The following is a 24,887-nucleotide window of genomic DNA, read 5'->3' as shown; positions in this document are numbered from 1 at the left end:
CTACGCAATTTAAGCTTACTTTTAAGTTAACTTTTTATAATTAAATAAATAATTTTAAATATTTTCTAAATAAGCATTAATTAAAAACAAAAAAACACAATTTAATACATTCACTTAAAATTAATTTTAATTAAAAAAATAAGGTACATATAAGGTGTATAATAAAGTACAACTTAAATATAAAAATATTCAATATGATTTTTGGGTTATAAAAAATTATTACATAAATTTTGAACGAATTTTAGCTTAAAATGAAGTGAAAAAAGTAATAATTTAAATAAAATATCTTAATAAATAATGATGACCTCTAAAAATAAATTATCCCTAGTTCATTGACTTGAAACTGAACTAAAAAAATAGTGTACCCTTTATCCCGCCGCTCGAGAGCGCTGACGGCTCTGACTGTAAAGAATGAGAGAAAGAAAAGATGGAATAGATTGTGTTTTGATGTAAACGTTTTTCATTAAAAAAAAAAATTTTCAGCCGTAATGTTAAATGTTTCTATAATTATGTTTTTATTATAAGAATATTTATCTCGAAACTCGAAACTAAATACGTCATAATGTAAGCAAACATTAAAAAACAAACTTAAAAAAACTTAGAAAGTGTATAATGAATGATATGTCATTAAAAATTTTGTAAATATTAGAGCCATGTAATTTGTTTTTTTTTTTTAAATGTAATGTGCTTTGAACGATGTGTCAAAACAAGTAATTTAAAGTTTAAGAAGAAAAATTATATAAAAAAGTATGACTGATAATACAGAAACACAAGCACATGAGCTTGTACGAAGGAAAGAATGGCAACGAGCTATTGAATTATATGATAAAGTTCTATCACAAACAATCACCAAGAACAATTCAAAAGAACGTATTGTGGCATGTCTTTTGGGTCGATCTGAATGTTGTTTGGAATTGGGACGTCATGAAGCTGTTGTTGCTGATTGTAGAAAAATAATTAAACTACTTGCTGATGGTAATGAAAATAATAATGGTGCACGCGCTAGGAAACGACTTGTGTATGCTTTGTTTTCGCTTCGCAGATTTTCAGGTGGGTTGTTTTCTTTTGTTTTTCAAACATACTCAAACTTGTAGAAATCTAAAATAACCTAAATTTTGTTGTTGTTGTACATTGCCTTGGATACAATATTCGATTTTTTTTTGTAAATAAATCGAATGACAATCGAAGTAAGAAAGTATTGTAATCGTGGAATTATTCGATGTTGAAATATTAAATGAAAATTGATACGATTTTTCTAGAGCTTCCAAACAAAATTGCTTGTTTATACAAGTACCTGTTAATTTATTCTTTCCTCTTGTCTTTGGTAAAATCTAGTAATTTCAAAAATTTCGTACACTTTTTTTCAATGAAGATATCGACTAAAGTCGATCCTTTCAAAACCCCCAGCTTTCATTAATAATATTTCTGGTTTTATTTTTTTAAAGTGAAACAGATTTTGGAGAGTTTTTAACCGACTTTAAACAAAAAAGGAGGAGGTTATCAATTCGAATGTATATTTTTTTTTTTAAATGTTTGTTACCTCAGAACTTTCGACTGAGTAAACCGATAATGATAATTCTTTATCTATTTGAAAGCTAGTGCTTCCCGTGTGGTCCCATTTCAGTTTGGTCGAGTTCTGATAACGGTATCCATAAGAAAATCATAAAAGTCTTAAATTTGCATTAAGTTTGCACGACAAGAGGACGAATAACTCAATGTCACGCCAACCGATTTCGATGATTCTTTTTTAGTGATCAATTAGTTAGTGCACTTAAAGTTCACTAAAAGTCACAAAATAAAAAAAACTTTTAACAAAAAGAAAACCGAATTCAAATTAAAATGCACTAAAAAGTCACAAAATAACGATAATATAATGTAGTTAAAATTATTGTTATTTTTGGAGTCGGTATCAGCCAAGCTAAAGTAGCAAACTGTTCTATCAGAGTTGTTTCCTTAGCTGACACCGACTCCAAGAATAACAATAATTTTAACTACATTATATTATCGTTATTTTTTTACTTTTTAGTGCATTTTAATTTGTTTTGGAAAAGTTTTTCTTTGAAGTCGGTTTTGTTTTTGTTTTTTTTTATTCCTTTTGTAACTAAACTCTTTTCAGCTAGTAGAAATGTATAAGCTTTGTGTACTCCCTCCAATATTTCCAGTTTTATATTTCTCGAAAAAAAGGTTACATCGAAAAATACTTAACGAGATTCGTTTATTGGTTTTCGAATTATTGTTAAATAATGCGGTTGCTTCGATATTTTTTTGGATTCGATTCGACTCTAAATTGAAATCTGAACTAAAACGTTTCTTTGTATACTTGTGCATTAGTGTGCTTTCATTAGATTCCTTTACTTCGTGAGATAACTAAAACAACAAACCGAAGTCTATAATTTTTTATAATTCGATTTGAGTCTAAATTGAAATCTGAACTAAAAGGTTTCTTTGTCTACTTTAGCGTTAGTGTTAGTGTGTTTACTTTAGTTAGTGTGTTTACTTTAAAATATGCCTTGCAAATAACACAATATGTAACGATTTTTTGGGAACATTTATACAGAATTAATTAAACAAAAAGTAACTATTGAATCAGCTGGCTTCCGTCATTACGACCATGCGCATTGAATAACATGAACTGTTATTGTGTTTCTCTATCAGCTGTTTGAATATTGTATTATTGTCTTTGTTAATTTTCTCTGTGAAGCGAAAATGTAAATACTTGGTACGCGATGGTGGTACTGTACTTACTGAGGAAACATGTTTCCAAAAGCAAAAATTTTAACAAGTGAAATTTACAAATTCTATCGATAATAATAATTACTTATTAAAATGGAAAGTTGACCCATTATGAATAGTTACAATTTAGCCTACCAGATGGCAATACTTGTACTTGTCATTTATCAGATAACTGGGAGTTGCAACACCGAGAACTGGCGATAATAATTCGTACTAATTAAACAGGATGTTGATCCGTTTTGAGTAGTTCGAATTTGGACAACCAGGTTACATACCATTTATTAATACCTCTCTCCAAACTGAACCGATTTTCTTGAAACATAGCTTAGAACATTCTAGATTAAATTACCTTTAAACAAACAAAAAATCAAAATCGATTCATCCGTTTAGAAACTACGATGCCACAGACAGATACACAGAGAGACATACATAAATAGCGGCCAAACTTATAACACAACTCTTTTTGTTCTGGAGATAAAAAAAATTTTTAATAAATATTAACGTTAATAATTGAGACCTAAAAAGGTTCGTTGCTAGTACGAAAAATTGAGACATTGCTCCTAAAAATCCATAAGTTGAAAGTGCACGGCTTGTTTCCCAACGTTTCCGTACCGATCGATTTAGCGGATCTACATAATTGTAGTATAATAGTCATATTTAAAATGTCTGACGAAAGTATTTTGTTTTTAAAATTATAGAAGCCGAATTAGCAACACGAGAATGGCTATTATCTGGAAATGGTTCTCAAGTACATCCAGAAGCTGTAAAAACATTGGAACGTTTACGATCAATCTTACAAATGGCAAATGGGCAGAAAGGCGGTAACGTTCGAATGTTACAACAAAAATTAGACGAAGAACTTGTTGCCTTAGAATCACGATTTGAAGCACTAACCGGATTTGGAGGCAACAAAGAAAATCAACGTAACAAAAATCGTAACAAAAACTCGGATTATGCTGACGACAAGAAAAAATTACAAATGAAGAACAACAACTATTCCGATCAAAAATATCCAACGGATATTGCTTGCTCGTATTGTCGTCTAACATTTACGGATCGTGCCGAATTACGATCTCACTGTCAATCGGAGAGTCATCAAACTGTTATCATGTCAGATGAAGGTCGCGATTGGAAATGGCGACCTCCACCGCGAGGTTTTAAAGCCGATACCTACACGTTGTGCGAAAGTTTTATGGACGGTGGTGTCTGTCGTTATGGCGCACAATGTGTGGAAGCACACGGTTCCGAGGAACTTACTGAATGGCGTGAAAGATTCGAATACAGAAGGATGCGTTTGCAACGTGCCTGTGAAAAAGAATTATACGGCAAATCTTATACCGAACAAATTTTAGAAAAATGGATTCAATCACCGAATCCCGATAAAGTATTACGAGAGAAAATTGATGGAGTTGATGATACATGTTCTACGGATTTAGCGACAACTGTATCATCGAAATCAAGTAAACGTGAATGGATATTTACAATAAAAACTCGGAAAAATTTAAAAGCCGTGGCGCTTTTACAAGACGCGCATCGGAATCATTTCTTTTTGAAACAAATTATTTTAGGAACAACTAACTCACAGAAAAAGAGTAAAAACAATAAAATCGATGTTGAATTAACGTCGGATCAAGAATGGTGTGTACAAAGTTTCGACGCATGTGAAAACCCGAATACAATCGAGCATCGCGTGAAAGTGACATTTTCTACAGATATTTTCGGTACATTTCGTCAATCTGTAGTATTCGACTTTGGTAGTGATCCAGTGTTAGTGAAACATTTATGTGTTGATGTTATACCCGTAACGGATGCGGATAAAGTGAAAGAAATTCGTAAAGAAATTATTTTATCCGCAGCAGAACGATGGGATACAGAAAATAGTAATATTGTACCATTTACATCACCAATAAATCCAGTTACATCGACATCCGCTATAGCGGATGAACGTGATTTATTAAATTTATATCCAGCACCCAGATCCGATACTTTTACGCTCACGCACTCAACAATTGTTGAGAAAAAATTAACAAAAAATAATTATCGTTCACGAATGCATGAATTATTATGCGTAGAAGAAATGGCGCGGTACGAACAAGTAGCGCGGTATAATTTAACGACTAAACTACGAATTACCCACAGTTATTTGTTAGCTCCAAATGGGATAGCAACAAGTACAGCGAAATATTCACACTCGGGTGAATTGTTTGCTTTGTTAACACTTGGCAAAGACGTTTCAGAAGATACATCCGCTGGTCGGTTGATACTTAATAATTGTACATCAGTTTTACTAACTGCCGCCGATAAAAATGATAGAAAAGATGAGGAGAGGAAAATTTACGAAGCTTTAATTGAGGATAAAGGAAAAAATGTTGTTTATTTACGATTATCTGCGATTACAGTCAAAGAATTTAATCTAAAAAGTGATACAGATTTTTTGTCCGAAGTACAATTTCAATTAAATCGGATCTCATACTGTGAATGGCATTATGCAATTGATAAAATCGCTGATTTTCGTGTAATTTTCCCGGATATTTATTTGGAGCCAAACATTCCATGGACGCCACAACGTCAATGGTCTGATATTTTAGATTCACGATTAAATTTAAAACAAAAAGAAGCTGTTGTTGCAATTACAACGCCTGTAGCATATCCGTTACCACCGATTTTAATTATTGGTCCATTTGGTACGGGAAAAACGTATACGCTGGCACAAGCAATTAAACAGTTATTGTTACAACCGGAAACGAAAATTTTAATTTGTACACATTCAAATAGTGCAGCGGATTTATATATTAAAGATTATTTACATCCGTATGTGGAAGCGGGACATGAAGAAGCTCGACCGCTACGAATTTATTATCATAAACGTTGGGTAGCGACTGTTAATCAAGTTGTACAAAAGGTATGTGCTAACCATTTTTTTTTCAATTTTTATGTTTTAGAATGAGCCTTAAATATTTTATAAAGTTATTTTTCCACAATATACATTTCGGCGAGACTGGATAAAAGATTTAGCGACAAATTAGCCTCATATTAGTTTCAAATTAGGTTTAGGTTAATTCTCTGCCAGATACGAGATATCTTGTGCTAAGCGTCCGTGTTTGAACAATCAGCAACGAGATATCTCTTTTCTCATATAGTCAGGCGTACTTCGGGCCCTTGAGGCGTTGAGATTCCAATCGTGGATAGTCTATGAATACTGCGAAGAACCAAATCTAATGACTTACAAAAATTTTTAAATTGAGATAAAATTTTGATTTTAATTTAATTTTTAAGGTTTATCCGCTCTGAATCGATTTCTAATTCTCATTTTTCTCTTTCAGTATTGTTTAATTGAAATGAGTAACGGAATGCGTAGTTTTCGAGTACCTACCTTAGAAGATATCATGAAACATCGTATTATCGTTGTGACCCTTTCAATTTCAATGTATCTATCAACAATGGGTTTACCAAAAGGTCATTTCACTCACATACTACTGGACGAAGCTGCCCAGGCAATGGAATGTGAGGCCATAATGCCATTAGCATTAGCTAATGAAAATACACGAATCGTTTTAGCTGGTGATCATATGCAATTAAGTCCCGAACTATTTAGTGAATTTGCTAAGGAACGTAATTTACATGTATCGTTGTTAGAACGTTTGTATGATCATTATCCGACAACATTTCCCTGTAAAATTCTACTATGTGAAAATTATCGAGCTCACGAGGCCATTATCCATTTTACGTCCGAGTTATTTTACGATCAAAAGCTAATTTCAAGCGGTAAACAACCTAGACATGAAAAATTTTACCCGTTAACATTCTTTACAACACGCGGAGAAGATGTCCAAGATCAAAATTCTACTGCGTTCTATAATAACAGTGAAGTGTACGAAGTTGTCGAACGTGTTTGCGAGTTAAGAAAACGCTGGCCAGCCTCTTGGGGCAAAATGGATGAACAGAGTATTGGTATCATGACACCATACGCCGATCAAGTGTTTCGTATTCGATCGGAGCTTCGTAAACGACGTATGGGTGGGATTTCAGTGGAGCGTGTGCTCAATGTTCAAGGAAAACAATTTCGTGCAATATTTTTATCGACTGTGCGTACACGTCGAACGTGTACGGGGTTGAAACCGTCTGGTGATGATATGGATTATGGATTTTTATCGAACTCGAAATTATTAAATACAGCTATAACACGAGCACAAAGTTTAGTGGCTGTTGTTGGTGATCCCGTTGCACTGTGCTCGATCGGTCGATGTCGAAAAGTTTGGGAACGTTTTATTGATATTTGTAATCAAAATAAAAGTTTATTCGGAATAACTTGGTCGCTTTTACGAAGTCAATTGGATGGGGTTGAGTTAAAGAAAACGTATGTTTTGAATCCCCTTGCACCTGAGTTTATTCCACGTCAGATGCAAGCCGAAGCATATATTAAAATGCCAATTATGAATTTTAATACGTCTATACCCCCTCCACCGATTGGCCAACAACAGAATAATTTACGACAACAACTACAACCTCCGCCACCATCATCTTCAGGAAATAATGGTGGAACAACAAATACAGTTGCTACATTACCGTTTGTATTACCCCCTGGAGGTGCGCCTATGATATCTTTACCATGGTATTGTTTCCCACAAGCACCTCCACCACAACAGTTGGTAAGATCGTTGGCCCCACCAGCGTTAACTGCAGCTCCACCTGCACCAAATGTACAATATCCACCGAATAGTACGCAGTTAAATCCATGGACAGCTGCCGCTGCAGGAGTTAATTATTCATTAGTATCTCCACCGGCAGCCGCAAGCAATGCCGGTGGCCGAAATACTCCAACAAATTGGCCAGCAAAAATTTTACCCAAAAATAAACCAATATTAGGCAATTTAAATATTCGGACACCAAATATGCCGCCTACGGCATCGTTACGTAGTCCTGGTGGTGTACCATTCCCAAATAACGTCTTAAAAAGTAACAATGGTTTTATACCATTACCCACCGTCTCTCGTGGAAACGAACTTGATTTAAATCAACAAAACTTAATTCAAGATGGTGGAAATCTTCTCCATAACAGCGATCCTATATATCCTAATATACAAAATCGTATACCTCCTCCGGGAAGTGTTGGACCAGGTCCGAATCAACTCACACAATTAATGCAGCAGCAACAGTTACAACAAATAAAATTCCCACCAGGACCTAATGATTTTAATAAAAAACCACCAACGGCTACTGATAAAGAAATACAATTTTTAAACAATGTACATTTTCCGGAACGACATCAAACGACTCGATTACCAAATTCCACGGATATTACGAATTTACTACCGATTAATATGACACTAGCGGATATGCTATTTCAACCACCTTCACAGCATGTTGAATGGTATCGACATTTAATCGATATTTCTGGTATTGATACCGCAAATCGATTTCTGGAGTTATTAATTCAAGCGAAAAAACAACATGAAATTTTATTGCAACAGCAACAACAAGCTGTGGTATTAAATTCAAATTCAACAAAACCCATTGTTGATGAATTCTGTAATCCACAACAACAATCGTTCCAACATTTACAATTAATACCCCCCTCATCAACCGCTTCAACGTCATGGTCACTTGAATTACAACAACAACAACAGCAACAAATACAAAATCAACAACAATTACAAAATTATCATCAAAAACCGGTTTTATTACGTGACATCGAATCAACGTTAATACAAAATAATCAACATTTTGTTGATGAATTTCGAGAGCCACAGCAACAAGTGCAACAGCAACAACAGTCGCAACAACCGCAACAGCAACGGATACCGGATACAATCAAATTGCCATGGGAACAATATCCTGTACAGCAGAGTGTACCATTATATCGACGACAAAGTCAATTTATGAGTCAACAACAGCAACAGGAACAAGAGAAACAACAGCAACAATTGAATCAACAGCAACAACAACAACAGGTAAATATTAATCAAGAAATTACTAATTTTATGCTTCCATTTCTAAATCCATCGATTATTCGCGTGAATTGTACGCAATAACGAACTTTATTTATCAAATAAAAAAATAATATCATATTGTAGGTGCTGAGTGGATTTCGTATGCATTTACAGGTTCCACCGAACAAGGAGTGTATTTCGACGTATAATGGCCCGCTAAATCCGAATTTGCAACTTGTTTATCGCTCACAGTGGGGGGAAATTTGTTATAAACAAATTAATTGTTTATTGGGAACTGATATGGAGGCGTGGCTTAAAAAAAATGTCGGAAAGTAACTTACACTTTCAAATATTAGCCCATGTGATAGTTTAAAAAAACGTTAAACATACATTTTTCGTTTTCTATTCGTCGTTTGTTGATGAAAATTTATTTATATTGAATGTGGGCTTTAATAAAAATTATGTAAAAATTATGCTCAAAGCTTTAAAGTTGGCGTATTTTGACCGTTTATTACATGAGGCGTGTTTACTCGATTTACATATTTTGTAAATTTAATTAGTTTTTTAAACTATAATTTATTTAAAAACATTTTTTTTTTTTTGGAGTAAAGTCGATTTAATATTATTATTTTTATAGCATACGTTAATATCAAATGCATTTGCTGGATATGCGCGTGCGTCATTACAACAACAACAACAGCAACAGCAACAAGTAACACTTGAACAACAGAATCAACAATTACGACCGCAACAGCAACAACAACAATTACAACAATATTACAATACAAATGGAGCTATGCAACAGCAACAAATAAATTCTCAACAACAACAACAATTAAATCCATCATATCAACATCAGCTACAACGACAAGTAAATGCTGATTTTGGTAACATGAGTTTATCACGTGATGGTACCTCAAATCCAAACACATCAGCATCAATGGAAGAAATGTTATATCATCATCATCGTCAGCAGCAAGAAACAACGTATGCAAGTGTGCTGCGACAAAACAATAATCAACAGCAACAACAACAACAACAGCAACAATCGCAAACAGTTAAACAAACAAATAATGAACAAGAGAAAAATGGTGATCCATTTGCTGTGTTACGTGAATTAGGACATAAAGCAACGACAGCAACAAATGGAGGTTTGTATCAGTATTTTTCATAAATAATAATTATATAAAACAAAACAAAACAAAATTTAATAAACAATTGTGTGTGGTGTGTGTATGTGCAAAGCATATATATTTATCAGTGATATAGAGAGAGAAAATTGTGGAAGCTGTTTTTTCAATACGCAATTAGAAGGGGGTGACGCACAGATCTAGTTATAAATTTCGATTTTTGCCCCAATTTCCTAGATCAGTTTTTTGTATTTTTAAAATACGTATTTTCGACTACCAAGTAGTCATCATCAGTAAGATTTAGCTAGTGATTACTCTTAGTATGAATGTTACTCTTTGCTAATTTTGTGGCGGACTCCACAATGATACTTTCGTGTGTCTACAATTTATACTGTTCACAGTATCTGTCAAATTGTAGTATCAGTGGTGCTAGCCAATCAACTTCCATCAGTTGACTAGTGCTTGGCCAATGAATGTGATACTTGTGCGCAAGCCTATTCGAGTCAAGCACTAGTCAACTGATGGAAGTTGATTGGCTAGCGCCTCTACAATTTGACAGATACTGTGAACAGTATAAATTGTACACACGGCACACGAAAGTATCATTGTGCAGTCCGCCATCAAATTAGCAAAGAGTAACATTCATAATAAGAGTAATCACTAGCTAATTCTTACTGATGATGACTAGAAATGGGGTGACGAGAAATTAAAAATTTTTATTCATTGAACTGATCTATGAAATAAGAAAAGAACATCGATAAGTCATTATCGTCTTTCGTATCATAATTATTACTCTTGTTTTTCTTCCGATGGGCTCATTTTCGTCAAATTCGTGCATCGCCAACTTGCTGCCATTTTTTCATTAATCTCACCCCTAATTGCTGTACAACAAGTTTTATTTTTAAATCGATTTGTTCAAAAATTAAGTTCTTTTAATAAAAAGAAATTTGCCACAAATTTTTTGAACAAACAAAATAAATAAATAAATAAAAAATGGCTACCGTTAATGCTCTATACCTCTGATAATATATTTAATTATGAATATTAATTATTAAAAAAATATTGGTTTCTTTTACTTTTTATTGAATATTTCTTATATTAAAATATAAAAACAAAACAAAAAAATATTGAATGTGATAAAAAAAAATTAAAAAATATTAATTATCGTAAATAAGGAAATATTATTCACTATTATATTAAAAAAAAAATATTTGTCCTTATAATTTTTACATAAATTTATGCAGTATAATTAATTATAGGTCTAAGACTAAGCGTTGTATTTAATAGTCATTTAAGAACGGCTGAGGATTTAAGAGGCACTTGTCAAGGTCGTGTCTAATCCCACATTCAAACTCTCGCTATTTTTTTCAATTTTTAATTGATAGGAAAGCTTAAATTTGATGAATTTTCATTGGGAGTGATATTCAAATAAGAAGATCAATAGGGTCTCAGTAATGCGGACGTTCAGTAATTTAACACATCCAGTAATACGACATTCATCGACAATTATTTACCTCATTTGATTACCGTTCAACGAATGTTCATAAATTTTAAGATAAGTCTCTGGCTATGCAAATTTTTGTACAGGTATAAGTTTTAAGACACGATTTTGACAATAACATCTCAAATTTCCAGCCGTTCTAAAATTACTGTCAGATACTACACCTAGCCTTAGATCTATTATCATGATCATCGGCATGTGTGATTGATTAAAATTTTTATAGGTTATATATTCATTATTTATTTATTTTAACCCAGTTATTAGAGAATATTTTTTTAACCCAAGATGTTAAGATATTAGATTGCGTTTCGAAATATTAAACCCGATTCAATTACGATATGGAAACGTCATTTATTGTAAAGAAGCGTTTTCATTGAAACATAATTTGGACGTCAAGTAATTTCAAACTTACAGTAATTGACATTAGCGTCTAATGGTGTCAATTATTGTCAGTTTGACAAAGCTTGACGCCAAAATAATTAGCAACAAATTAAACGGACAGTAATTGATAGCAGTGATGCCAGCCCAAAATTTGTCTAAGTGGTCGTTTTCTTTTTCTTTCTTTTTTTCTGCGTAATCTACCGTGATGTCCTTTTATCGATTTAAGTCGGTCTTTTCCAAAACTAGATCTTTCACCTCATACTTTATTTAGACCATTTAGAATTGTTTTTCGATATGTCGATAAAAACAAAAAAATATAATATCATGAGACATAGAATTAAATTTTTTTTGCGAGGTAGTAGATTTGATCAAGATATTCAAAGTTGGTAGAATTGGCAACACTGCTTGACAGTAATAATGTTGAAGTAATTCATAGAGGTAATATAACATAGAGGCGTAAAAGCATAGGAAACGCAATAAGTGAATTATTGACTGCGAATAAAGAGACCTTCATCCTTCTTTACTTCGCACCCTGGCAACGCGCGAATATTTTGATTTATTGTATAAACACGTACATACATACAAAAATTAGCCTTACTCAATTTAATTCATATGATTTTCATTGAATAACGTTTTTTTGAATGTTTTTCTTCTTCCAAGAAAATTTTCAATATCACAAAGCCAAAATAAATTGACACATGATGGGCGATTCTTGAATCGGCTTACCGAGAATCGATTCAATAAAAAATAAACTCGATCGAATCGATCTTAAAAATTGAAAAAAAAAGAAATGTCTGAAATGAAATTTTTTTACAATTATATTTTGTCCTACACTTTTACAAAAATAAAACAATTTTCGAAGATTCTTTACAATAGTAACCACAGCGAGCAGACGCAGTTTCATAAATTCGCCTATAGACGCCACTAGTCGATTCTTAGCATGAAGAATTGATTCATGTAAAATCGAAACAATAAAGAATCGATTTTAGATTTCTCTCTATAGCGATCAACCGTTTGGATGGCCACTTTAAAGGTTCTACGTTATTACTTCTATGACTAAATTAAATAATCTTGATAATCATTTCGAAATCGATGTAATTTTTTATACATAGAGGTTTGGTATTATGGAAGCGTGACGTAATAATAGCCAGACGGGTGACAAAAACGTGATTGTGAAACACACTAAAATAACATTATTCAATAGATTTCTTCTCCAATAACTGGTCCTTTTTTTAATTCAACTATTCTCTATTTAAACTTGAATGTATGGAGGCTTTTTTTTTTAAAATTTTTAATGGTAATGCGAAAAAGGTAAGAACATTTTTTTTTCAAACCAATTGTCTGTGGCGTCTTTGATGGTGATTGAATTAAATATTTTGGATTAAAAGGTTCAAAACGTAAAAATGTGATATCAGTTCTAAATATTAACAGATAACGTCTTCAATCTTTGTCGTTTTCCTAAACGTTTTGAATCTTTAAATAAATTACAGCCAAAATACATTTTCGTTTTAAGTTTTTGATTTATAGTCGGGTAATTTTAAATATGATAAAATAGTTTATTTGTTCTCAAACAAAATACAAAACCTAAACTAAAAATTTAAATCTTGTCATTCGAATTGTTTCAAAAAAGACGATTTTCTACGATTTAAGATTACGGCTAAAGAAATTTATTTCTCGTTAATTTTCTGAAATATTAAAAAAAGTTTAAATTGAGATTAGTACAAAAATTTTTTTAGCTATTTTATTGCCCAAATTTTAAATGAGTTTGCACTTAAAAAAATGGCTTAATCAAATCTAGCTTTTTCGATCACTTGATTTTTATTAGGAAAAACTATTAAATGCATATTTTAAAAACATAGATTCATTTTAGTATTCTAATATTATATTATCATGTGAGGAAGCATACAGTGTGTCCCCGGATAGAGGTAACTATACTTGTAAGGTCAAGAAAAAGTCATTCTTTATAAAAAAAAATTGTGCTTATTCTGAAAAGTATGTAGGAATATTTAAAACTTCTAAATAATGTACAGGGTAGCCAAAAATTTAGTATCACTATTTATTTTTTTGGTAAACTACCCTTTCTTTTTATAAGTTAACAAAATGTTGCTCGAAATTAACAATTATCCGGGGACACACTATATAATTTTTAGATTATTTGGGCGTAATTGTGAAGCAAAAAAAAAAAATGGTGTGGCATTTCATTTTTATAGTAAATATTAGATAGAAGTGTATTTTCATATAATCTAGCGCACAAAATTCATTTGCAAAACATCATAATTATTCGCGCCAGATGTCTTTGGTTTTTATGGCCAAATTATCACAGCCAGAATACAATCATTGAAAAATATATAAAAAAAAATATTTTTACAAAAAATTACACATACAAAAAAAAATTAAAAAATGAACAAAAAAATAATTGGGGAAAAAAATTCAACAAAAAAATATTTTTGAATGGTTGTATACATTAATTTTACTTATCCCCTCTCCTGTCCTTATTTAAATAATAAAAATATAAAAAAAAATATATAAAAAAATTTATAAAAATGTAAAAAAAAAATTATAAAAAAAAACGTAAAAAAACTCCAAAGAATCTCTGAATTAATGGATGGCCTGTTTTGAAAAAACAAAAAAATTTTTAAAAACAAAAAAAAAAGATATGCAAATAATTTCATATTTAAAAAAAAAATTGCAAATTAAAAAATTTATAAAAAAAAAAAATGTACTGTACCTTAGAATTTGTAAATTGTATAATATTTTAATTTTTTTTTCTTTAGGTAAAGTCAATTTTCATTTTAACAATTAGGTTTTAACAATTAAATCAAAATTTATTGATGTTTTTACTGATTTTGACAATTTTATAAATTTTTATCTCGGAAATTTTTGTGGATAAAAGTATATAAAACATAGTGTGTCCCCGGATAGAGGTAACTATACTTGTAAATTTTCTTATTTTGCATTTTAAGAAAAAAAGTCATTCTTTATAAGAAGTTTTGCTTATTATGAAAAGTATGTAGGTATATTTAAAACTTCTAAATAATGTACAAGGTAGCCAAAAATTTGGTATCACTATTTTTTTGTTTGGGTAAACTACCCTTCGTTTTTAAAAGTTGACAATATGTTACTTAAAACAGTTCGAAATTAACAATTATGACTCTGTACAAAATATCAAGAAGATATTTCCAACTTCGACAATTCCATTCTTAGTGAATGTTTCTCCGAGAAAATAAATTTTCTTTTTAATTTTCTAAACTAGTCCACAAAAAATTACATACATGTAATGGATAGTACATGTTAATTGATTCATTATTATTTTCTTTCTTACGTTTTTTTATAATTACAGCTTTTGTTCAAATTAAAAATGATGCTATAATTAAAGTACACGGATCTTCTTGATATTTTGAATAGAGTCATAATTGTTAATTGCGAGTAACTTTTCTTAGTAAAATTTCGCCAACTAATAAAAAAGAAGGGTAGTTTACCAAAAATAAAAATAGTGATTACAAATTTTTGGGTACCCTGTACATTATTAAGAAGTTTTAAATATTCCTACATACTTTTCAGAATAAGCAAAACTTCTTATAAAGAATGACTTTTTTTCTTAAAATGCAAAATAAGGAAATTTACAAGTATAGTTACCTCTATCCGGGGACACACTATATAAGTAAAAAAAAAAAAAAAAAAAAAAAAAGTTTATTATGGCGGCTAAAATAATTTTCGAATCACAATGCAGAATTTCCTGGGCATTATCAACCTTTTGGTTTTCTGTTCAGAATTCAAGTTTTCTTGCAGGAGTCCAATTTTTTAACTTAGTGAATATTTTTTAATCAATTTTTATTAAAATAATCTTTTTATTATTATTAAACAAAGAAAATTCGATTATATTTTCTTTTGCATTGTTATTCGAATATTTTGGAAGAAATTCAGCAAATTAATATTTATAATTATGTAAATTTGTTTTCATGTTAAACAACCAATCATTAATTGATTCATTTAGATCGAATATTTGCACAAATCAATATTGTCAAACACATTCCAAAAATTATGGAGAAGCATTTCACAATGGAAGTTGAAATTTCGATCAAGTATGTGGTTATTTATGAACTTCTTCTCTGTTGAAAAGAAGAATGTTTAAAACGGAAAAACAATAATGAAGAAAAATAAATGATTCAATTAATAAATTTTTGAAAGTTTTCTAACAAATTAAGAAGAGTTTTATGGAATCCAATTTCAAGAAAATATTTTAACAAACGGTGTTCAGAACACTCAGAAAAAAATCGATGGAAGAATTTTATTTTAAAAACAAATAAAAAGTATATAAATAAAAAGTTTTGGGGGTTTTAGTCCCGTAGAAGGTTTCCCCTTGAAATGAAAAATTTATACTAGACACTAAAAAAACAAAAACTTTTCAATAAGATTTTAAAAATTTTATAACACATTTTTCATAACAATTTTAAAAAATGATTTATCATCTTGTTGAAAATTGTTTGTATTTTATGGAATAGAAAATTTTACTTTATTACTGCCCCAAAAGAAAATTGTTGATGTGTAGCTTAATTGGTTATGCTCCTGACATGAATCCAAGAGAGCCAGATTCGACTCCTGGTACACCTGTACTATTTATTTGATATTTTCATTTATCGTTGATTTTATTCAATGTGGAAATCGGTTTTCCGTAAATCAAAAGATCTCGATTGTTTTTTGTTTTAAGAATACGCCTTTTTAGTTCCGTTTATCGAATTTGCCTTTTACTGTTATTTTAATTTGCTCTCTATTATGTGTCTTAGGTCTCCCTTTTTTCAGTACTTTGTTAGCCCAAAATCATTGTGGTGAGACATGTAAAGTTTGTCTTGCTTCATGCCGATTATCGTTTTTTTGTGATTATTTTCGAAAATGTTATCTATAATTGATTTTATTCGACTATTTCTTTGTTTTAATCTTTCGAACTTAATAAATTAGCCATTTTTTTGGAAAATAATGGGAGACCAAACAGTTTTAAACTAGGTTTAGTTTTACAGCATTGGCAGAAATATCTAAAGACTAATTTTCAGTGTAAGATAGTGTTGTTTATGCTATCCCCACTTGTGGATGGAGTCTTAAAGTCTAGTCTCAAGACTATTTAGTTTCAAATGACATAAATTTAAGTTTTTGGGATACTAGAGCACTTTCTTCCCTTTTCTGTAAATAGATTAGGATCATCTGCCAGAATTGATTTGCTCATTCAATTTTAGTTTGTGGAACAAGCTTCCTGTGAGTTTTAATGATAGTTAAGCTTATTTCAAAGCAGTACCGCTCGGGCTGCTTTGTTTTTCGCTGTCAGAAAGGAAATAAATCTAGTTTACAAGGTTATTCCAACTAAAACTTAGATTCTTATAGTACAGTTTCTTTGACGATCAACTTCAAATTGCGTCATGTAACGTCAATAGAACAGTAATCGACGTCAGTGGCACAAGTATCAAAAATTGGGGTCACTTAGTGTGAAATATTTGTCGCCAGAGTCAATTTCAGTTCGTTTGAAATTACTTGACGCCCAAGTTTAGTGGTGTCAATGAATGAAAACCCACCTTTACTAGATAATTTTTACTTTTATTCAGACGAATCCAAATAGTTATGATTTTTCATAATCTCGGTAATAAAGTAAAATTTTAACTAAAAAAAGAAAATATAATAGAAAATATTAGAAAATTAAATAATTTCTACTATATTTAAAAAATTTTATATAAAAATTTTAACATTTTGCTGACTTCAAATTGTTAAAATTTGTGGAAAAAAAATTAAACAAACAAAGTTAAAAAAACAAAATACAATAAATAATAATTGCTCTTAACATTAATTTTCTACTTTTATTTTAATTTTTTTTTGTTCGTTTTTCTTTTTAAGAATTACACACAACTCAGACACTAATAGGGTACTGTTTAAATTTTTTAAAATATACAAAACAAAACAAAAAAAAAAAAAAACATATTAATAATGTATTTTTAAAAATGGTTCAGATCTTGGATAATGTTTTTTATATATGGTTGGATGATATGATTTAAAAAAAAATTCACTTTATTTTATTTATTGATAAATTGACACTAAAAAAATGGTAAAAAAAATGACGTGTATCATGCAATGTGTATATGAAATTCCATAGATCTGACACAAAATATTTCTTGTATGTGGTATTATAATTAATTCATAATTTTTACATTTTTCTTTTTAATATTATTATTATTATTATTATTGTACATTTATATAGAATTGTATGTTATTAAAAAAAAACTATGTATAGACAATTATTATTAATTTTAGTCAAAATATACTGACTGATAATGATACTACAAACTTTTTTTATTTTTCTTTTTCATCTACCTTTTATTACAGATTTTACTTGCAAGTTAACCAGCGATAAGTAACTTCTTTCTAAGAACTTCAAACATTTAGAATACCATTATGTATCCTTTTAGTACAGGTAACTATTATAACTTGGATAGCACTGTGGTTAGCACAACAGGCTCAGAAAATAGAGTACCCAAGGTTCAAATCTAACCTTGGTTAATATTTTTACAAAAGTTTTCGTGATGGAAAATTTTTACACTTTTTCTAGCCTAATCATCCGTCAAATGGTTATAATAATGTGCGAAGAAAAATTGCCTCTCAATAACAAACTGTTAAAATTGGTCATTCTATTTTCTTATTACAAATATATAAAAAAAACTTTTGTCTCTCCGGTGAGAGTTAAAAATGTGTAACGAGCGATAAGAAACTTTTTTCTAAGAATTGCAAACATTTACAATTATGTACTCTTTTTTGTAAAGTTGAGTATTATAACTTGGGTATCGATGTGGTTAACACAACAGGCTCCGAATGCAGAGTACCCCGGTTCGTATCCAACCAAGGTTACTATTTTTATAAAAGTTTTTGTGACGGAAAAATTTTACACTTTTTCTAGCCTAATCATCCGCCAAATGTTATAATAATGTGCGAAGAAAAATTACATCTCAATAGCTAACTAAAAATTGGTCATTCCATTTTCTTAATACAAATATATAAAAAAAAAACTTTTGTCTCTGCGATGAGAGTTAAAAATGTGTAACGAGCGACAGGAAACTTTTTTCTAAGAATTGAAAACATTTACCATTATGTTCCATTTTAGTATAAATGGGTGTTGTAACTTGAGTAGCGCTGTGGTTAGTACAACAGGCTCCGAAAACAGAGTACTCCGGTTCGTATCTAACCGGGTGTACTATTTTTATAAAAGTTTTCGTGACAGAAAAATTTTACACTTTTCCTAGAATAATCATCCGTGAAATGTTATAATAATGTGCGAAGAAAAACTACGTCTCAATAACTAACTGTAAAAATTGGTCATTCTATTTGCTTAATACAAATATATGAAAACTGACGATTTAAAAAAGATGATTAATTATTTTATTTATTCATTTTTTTTTTGTCATTATGTTCTCCTAATACAAGAATTCAAAAATTGGTTGATTTTTATTTTTTTTTACTAAAATTTACTTTTTTTCTAAATTAAATCGTTAATTTTTATGCATTTTTAATAGGAGAACATGATAATTATAGAAGAATGAAATAGATTTATAAAATTATAGCCACCATCATAATGACCGAAGAGTGATTGATGATTTATGACATGTTTTAATAACCACCTACCTTATGACAGAAGAATGATTGATTTATGACATATACATACTCAAATTTTATAAAATTTCATTTGACAGTTTAAATTTCAAGGAAATTTTTGATTTTATGCTATATTATCATATTTGGAAATAGGAGAACATGTTAACGTAGATAAAATTATAATTACATATTCTCCTATTACAAAATGTTATAAAATTTCATTAAACAGTTAAAATTTTAGCATGTGAAAATTAATTTTTCGTTTTTGAAGTACAAATTTTAATATTTTTTAATATTTTGTAATAGGAGAACATGATAATTATAAAAGAATGAGAAAGATTTATAAAATTATAGCCACCATCATAATGACCGAAGAGTGATTGATTTATGACATATTTTAATAACCACCTACCTTATGACAGAAGAATGATTGATTTATGACATATTTTAATAACCACCTCCTACCTTATGATAGAAGAGTGATTGATTTATGACATATGCATACTTGATGTTATTTAGAATAAGAGAGTGAGATGTATACATAAGTGTATTGAATCAAAAGAGACAAATATATGAATGTAGAAAAACGTAAAATTTTATTTAAAATAAAAGTTTTATCCCCAGCTGGATTCGAACTCCAGCACCGTGGTTTCAAAGACCGATGCATTAACCAAAGGTCCATTCCGTGTTATTAATAATTGATTCATTTTTTTAATGAACTATTCTTACTTACCTTACAATCAACTTATAATTTTTACTGGAGACATACTTACCAATTCAACCTAAATTTTATTCAGAAAATTAGATGTAATGTGGGATTATTTGGAGAAATAAGGATGGGTAAAATAAAAGTCAGATGTTTAAATATTGAATTATATATATTTACAAGTAATGATTTATGTAATAATATGTATAATAATAAATTTTTTGTAAAACAATTCTAGGTCCTTGGTAGATGAAATATATAATGCAACTTACTATATATATATTATGTTAACTGAATTTTTTTTTTTACTTTTTGCAAATTTTTAATTAATATATAATAAATGTATAATATATACAAGGTACTGCTGTTCACGTTACAAAAGGTCACTTTTGGGTTGTTAAAAATTGTTCATATTTTTATTTAAATATTTTGATTTGATTTATTTTTTAATAATTTTTTTTGATGTCTCAAATTTTGTTCGAACTAATTCATTTTGTTTTTTTTTTAATTAATATTTTGTAGCTTACAACTATTGTTCTTCAAAATTTTGTTGTTTAATTTTTGTTGCATCATAGATGTTTATACTTTAAATTCAAAAGCCTAACAAAAATATTTTGTACATTTCCCTTCCTTCCAACCGGAGATATTGAAAAGAAAACTGTTTGTATTACAAATCAGGCATTTTTAAAATGAAGAGAAATATTTAAATCCTAAAAACCTAAAAATTTCGGAAATATAACACATTAATTTCTTTTTGGGATAATTATTTGAATTTACAACCAGCTTTAATGGGAAAAGCACGATTTTTCTTGATATACGATGCCGATTACGCGTACTTTATCATCGGGGATTTGAATTTAATTATTATTGTAATTAATTTCTAAATTAGTTGGCATTCTAAGTTTAAATATAAACATCTGTGTGAACATCAAATCTGATCTCTCATCAATTTTGATTTTTGTATTTTTTTTTAAAATAATGAATAATAATTAATATAATTGAAAGCCCCACCAATTATAAACTGTTTTTATTTTTTTTGGGCTATATTAATTAGATTTGGTTACCACAAAATATATGCCAGAAACGTTTTAACAAAAAATATTTCATAATAATTCTGGCAAGATTATAAATATAAATAAAAAATAAATTATATAAAAAATACAAAAATAAATAACAGAAAAAAAAGAAAGAAAATATTTTTTCCAATTAACATACAAAAAGAAAAACATTAATAATAAAAAAAAGAGGAAAAATGAAAAAATTTATTTTTGCGAGGTCCCTAATTATTTATATACAATAAAAAATGGATAAGATAAAATTTTTTTGTTTAAATATAAAAATGTAAGAAAATTTTTTTGTATTTTTAACGTCATTCAAGAGTTATCAGGTAAGATGAACCTTTTAAAATAAATAAATAATGATTCCTGGTCTCCTTCGAGTGGGATATTAAAACAAATAAAATGTCTCTCAAGGGTCGTAAAATCCTCACAAGAATGTTACAGATAAAACTTCAAGCTCAATATTGTATAAAAAGCTGTGAGAGTTTTTCTCATTGCTTCAGCAAAGTCGATAAAAAACCTCAATTTGAATGGGTTCGTTATACTTCGGCTATCTCCGTAGATAAACTGTGTTTTCAATGACAGATGACAGATAGATAAAAAGTGATAACTAATTATTATATATTTAATGATATCTATATCACCATTTTGAACCATAAAGGTTTCTGTAAAAATTTTAAATAGTAATTATATCTTTTCTGATATAATTAATGAGAAAAGCTGTGTAAAACAATCCCTTCGAATATTATGGAAGGAGGTTAAGTGAGATCTAGAGAGGTACAGGCTATAAAGCGGTGGTTTTTACTTTTCCCAGTGAAGCGGGCGGGTTTCAAGCTAGTTATAACATATTTTATAAATAACATTATTTATCCAGAATTTAATAAATAAATTAAATATACTATTACTTCATATAAATTAATGTATTTTCGCATGTAACCTAAAAATATATTGTAAATAAAATTTGAAATTTCGCCCTTGGCGCAATAGCGTGAGAGTATTTGAGAGGTGCGAAAGACGACCAGGTCTGAAGGGTTAAAATAAAATCTGCTAAACTGCCATAATAAAAAGTCTTCATAAGGTTCATCTTTACCCTAAATAATAAAAATTTATTCAATTAAATAAAAAAATAAATATTCTATCAATTATTTGTGTGCGACCATTTTAGTTGTCCCTTGCGAGTTTTTTGGTCCCAGTAATTTTTTTTTACAAAAACAATTTTTGTAACGTAAAAAACTTCATGAAAAAAATATTATTTACAAAATAAAAAGAAAAAAAAAACTATTAACAAAGAAAACTTAAATAAATATTTACAAATATTTTTGGCAATTTAAATATACAGTGTGTCCCCGGATAGAGCTAACTATACTTGTAAATTTTCTTATTTTGTATTTTAAGAAAAAAAGTCCGTCTTTATAAGAAGTTTTGATTCTTTTTATAAAGAATGACTTTTTTTCTTAAAATGCAAAATAAAAAAATTTACAAGTATAGCTACCTCTATCCGGGGACACACTGTATATATAAAACAAATCGAATAACAAAAAAAAGAAAATGGCCCGAAAATAAATTTTTATTTCGGAGTAACCAAACCCAAAAATCCCTCTATCGTCTAAATACATATATATATAGAATTCAAAGAAAAAAAATTTCTCACTAAGTACACTATAAAAAAAAAGAGATAACATGAAAAGAAAATAACAGAAAATATTGTTTTTAAGTAGCTAACAAAAAAAATAAATAAATAAGATTTATCTGCCATTATTCCCATATTTTTGGAAAATTTACAAATTATTTGATGATTGACCTTTGAACGACTTTGATTCAAATTAAAATAATCGTTTTTCTCAAATAAGTAGAAATAGTGAAAATTTTTTTGTATGAGTTCATTTTCCTAATAATTTTATTTTAAAATAAGTTAGATAGACAGATTTTTGCACATAGGTTAGAGAATGAAACCCTGACACCACTAATTGTTAACGATTTTCAAGTAAAATGGAAGGAAAAGGGATCATGCATGATTAAAGGATTTCGAAGTGGTATAATTATACGATCCGGAGCATTAACAATTGTGGTGAAGTTATGATACCCAGGGTTGTGTCTTACACTTAGGCCTTTTTTGAAACCTAGAAGACATAAAGATAATTTTTCATCTACCTTAAGCATCATTTTCTCGATTATGTCTATTTTTTTTTGTTCTCTATTATTCTAAAAATATTATAATATTTCGAAATAGTTTTAAAACACAGTATAAATACAATTATAACCCTTAGAAGATGCACACATGCGCATAAGTAATTTAATTTACAGCAGAGTGTACCAAATAAACATTCCAAATTACTTGTTTTTTAAAATATTCTAAAGGTATGTTTAGATATATAATTTTAATTATATGTAATGGGCCACAAGAGGTGTCATTTTAAATTTTTCACCTGTCAACATTTAACTGTCAATCGATGACGTTTAACAAAGAAAAAACTAGGAAATTTTCAGATATGAATCGATACACACTCGCACAACGCAATGAAATACTAAAAATTTGCTACAAAAAACGGTGAAAATGTTGCAAAAACGATTCGTAAAGTTTGATGTTGACCAAAAAACTGTTTGGTCATCGACTTCAACTCGTGATCGTTCGGCTAGGTCAACTGAAAATATCACAGCTGTATCAGTTTGTCCATTTTGAGATGATCACAGGAATTCTCTCTTTTCACAATCACTTTGCACCGTATTTTGAATAAAGATCTTGGCCCACATGTTTAAAAGGTGCATGCAGTTGACACAATAATTGAAGGCTTTAGACCATGGAAAAACGCCGTACATTCGCTGACTAGGAGCTGGAAGTGCTCATTTTAATCTGGGACTCCGAAAACCTTAAAGAAATAATTGAACAACTTACCTATTTAAAAGGAGTGTCAGTTTGGTGCGGTTACTGGGGTAACGGGGCCATTGAGCAGTATTTTTTCAAAAATGTTGCTGGGGCGACGGTTTCAGTGAATGGATTGCGTTTTCGAATGATGTTGATTGACATTTTTGGTCTAAAATTGAGACAATGAACGTGGATGACGTTTATTTTCAGTAGGGCTGCCATTCATCTGTTGAAACAAGGGCTCTATTGAGTAAAAATTTCCCGGGCGTGTAATTTCTCGAAATCGACCTTTTTTCTTTGGTGCTACGTTGAAGATAAAGTCTACGCCAATACCCCAACAAATATTCAAGGCCTCAAAGGTAATATTCGTGCTGTTATTCGCGAAATTCAGCCGCAATTATGCGAAAATGTGAAAAATAATACCTCTTGTTGAAAGACCCCTGTATATATTGTGTTCAAATTATTTGAAATAGACTATAATATATTTATTTAAAAAGTAAATTATCTTAAAAAAATAAACTCGAATTTTCACAATTGCTTATTTAAAAAAAATTGTTGTCTTTTACAAATGTTTTAAAATAGAATTTTTAGTTGTGAAAATTCTGTCATGATTTTTTTTGAAAACATTTGTAAAATGCTGGAGATATAAAATAAATTTGAATTTTGCCGGTAAGTCAGTTAACAGGGGACAATTTTACAATATTAAACGTTTTTTTATATTTTATTTTTTGTTTATAAAAAATATTTCTGCGATGAGAAAATAAGTGCATTTTTTTTATACAAATTTGAGAATTATTTTTTACGCGAGTAATTTAACAGTTTTTTTGTGTCAGTAAATCGATCTAGATACAATTTTCATACGAGATCTCAAATATCTAGATACAAAATACTGAATTGTTTTAATTACTAAGCATTTCTTTTACATAGATTTAGAATTTTTTTTTACTCGAAGAGTCATTTTT

At 29.5% G+C, this 24,887-nt stretch overlaps 1 protein-coding gene across 1 annotated transcript; it reads left to right on the top strand.

Moving 5' to 3' along the window:
- The first annotated feature begins 401 nt into the window (after positions 1–401).
- On the top strand, positions 402–17,324 carry LOC123299285 (probable helicase with zinc finger domain). The gene is made up of 5 exons (XM_044881635.1): positions 402–1,050; positions 3,432–5,635; positions 6,057–8,684; positions 9,301–9,814; positions 15,670–17,324. Exons 1-5 carry the CDS (start codon positions 750–752, stop codon positions 15,789–15,791), a joined length of 5,769 nt encoding a protein of 1,922 aa, XP_044737570.1. The 5' UTR covers positions 402–749; the 3' UTR covers positions 15,792–17,324.
- Positions 17,325–24,887: the final 7,563 nt, after the last annotated feature.

The sequence above is a fragment of the Chrysoperla carnea genome, chromosome 4, assembly GCF_905475395.1.
Source record: "Chrysoperla carnea chromosome 4, inChrCarn1.1, whole genome shotgun sequence".
In the NCBI taxonomy this organism is placed as follows: Eukaryota; Metazoa; Arthropoda; class Insecta; order Neuroptera; family Chrysopidae; genus Chrysoperla; species Chrysoperla carnea.
The sequence above is the reverse complement of the archived record's forward strand: the minus strand, read 5'-3'. Positions and strand labels throughout refer to the sequence as shown.

Bases quoted from the DNA above. Each gene is read 5' to 3' on its own strand.
- LOC123299285 (XM_044881635.1), top strand. From the start codon at position 750: ATGACTGATAATACAGAAACACAAGCACATGAGCTTGTACGAAGGAAA. The intron at 1,051-3,431 runs GTGGGTTGTTTT...TTAAAATTATAG, and splicing joins TTCGCTTCGCAGATTTTCAG to AAGCCGAATTAGCAACACGA. The intron at 9,815-15,669 runs GTTTGTATCAGT...TGATTCATTTAG, and splicing joins AACGACAGCAACAAATGGAG to ATCGAATATTTGCACAAATC.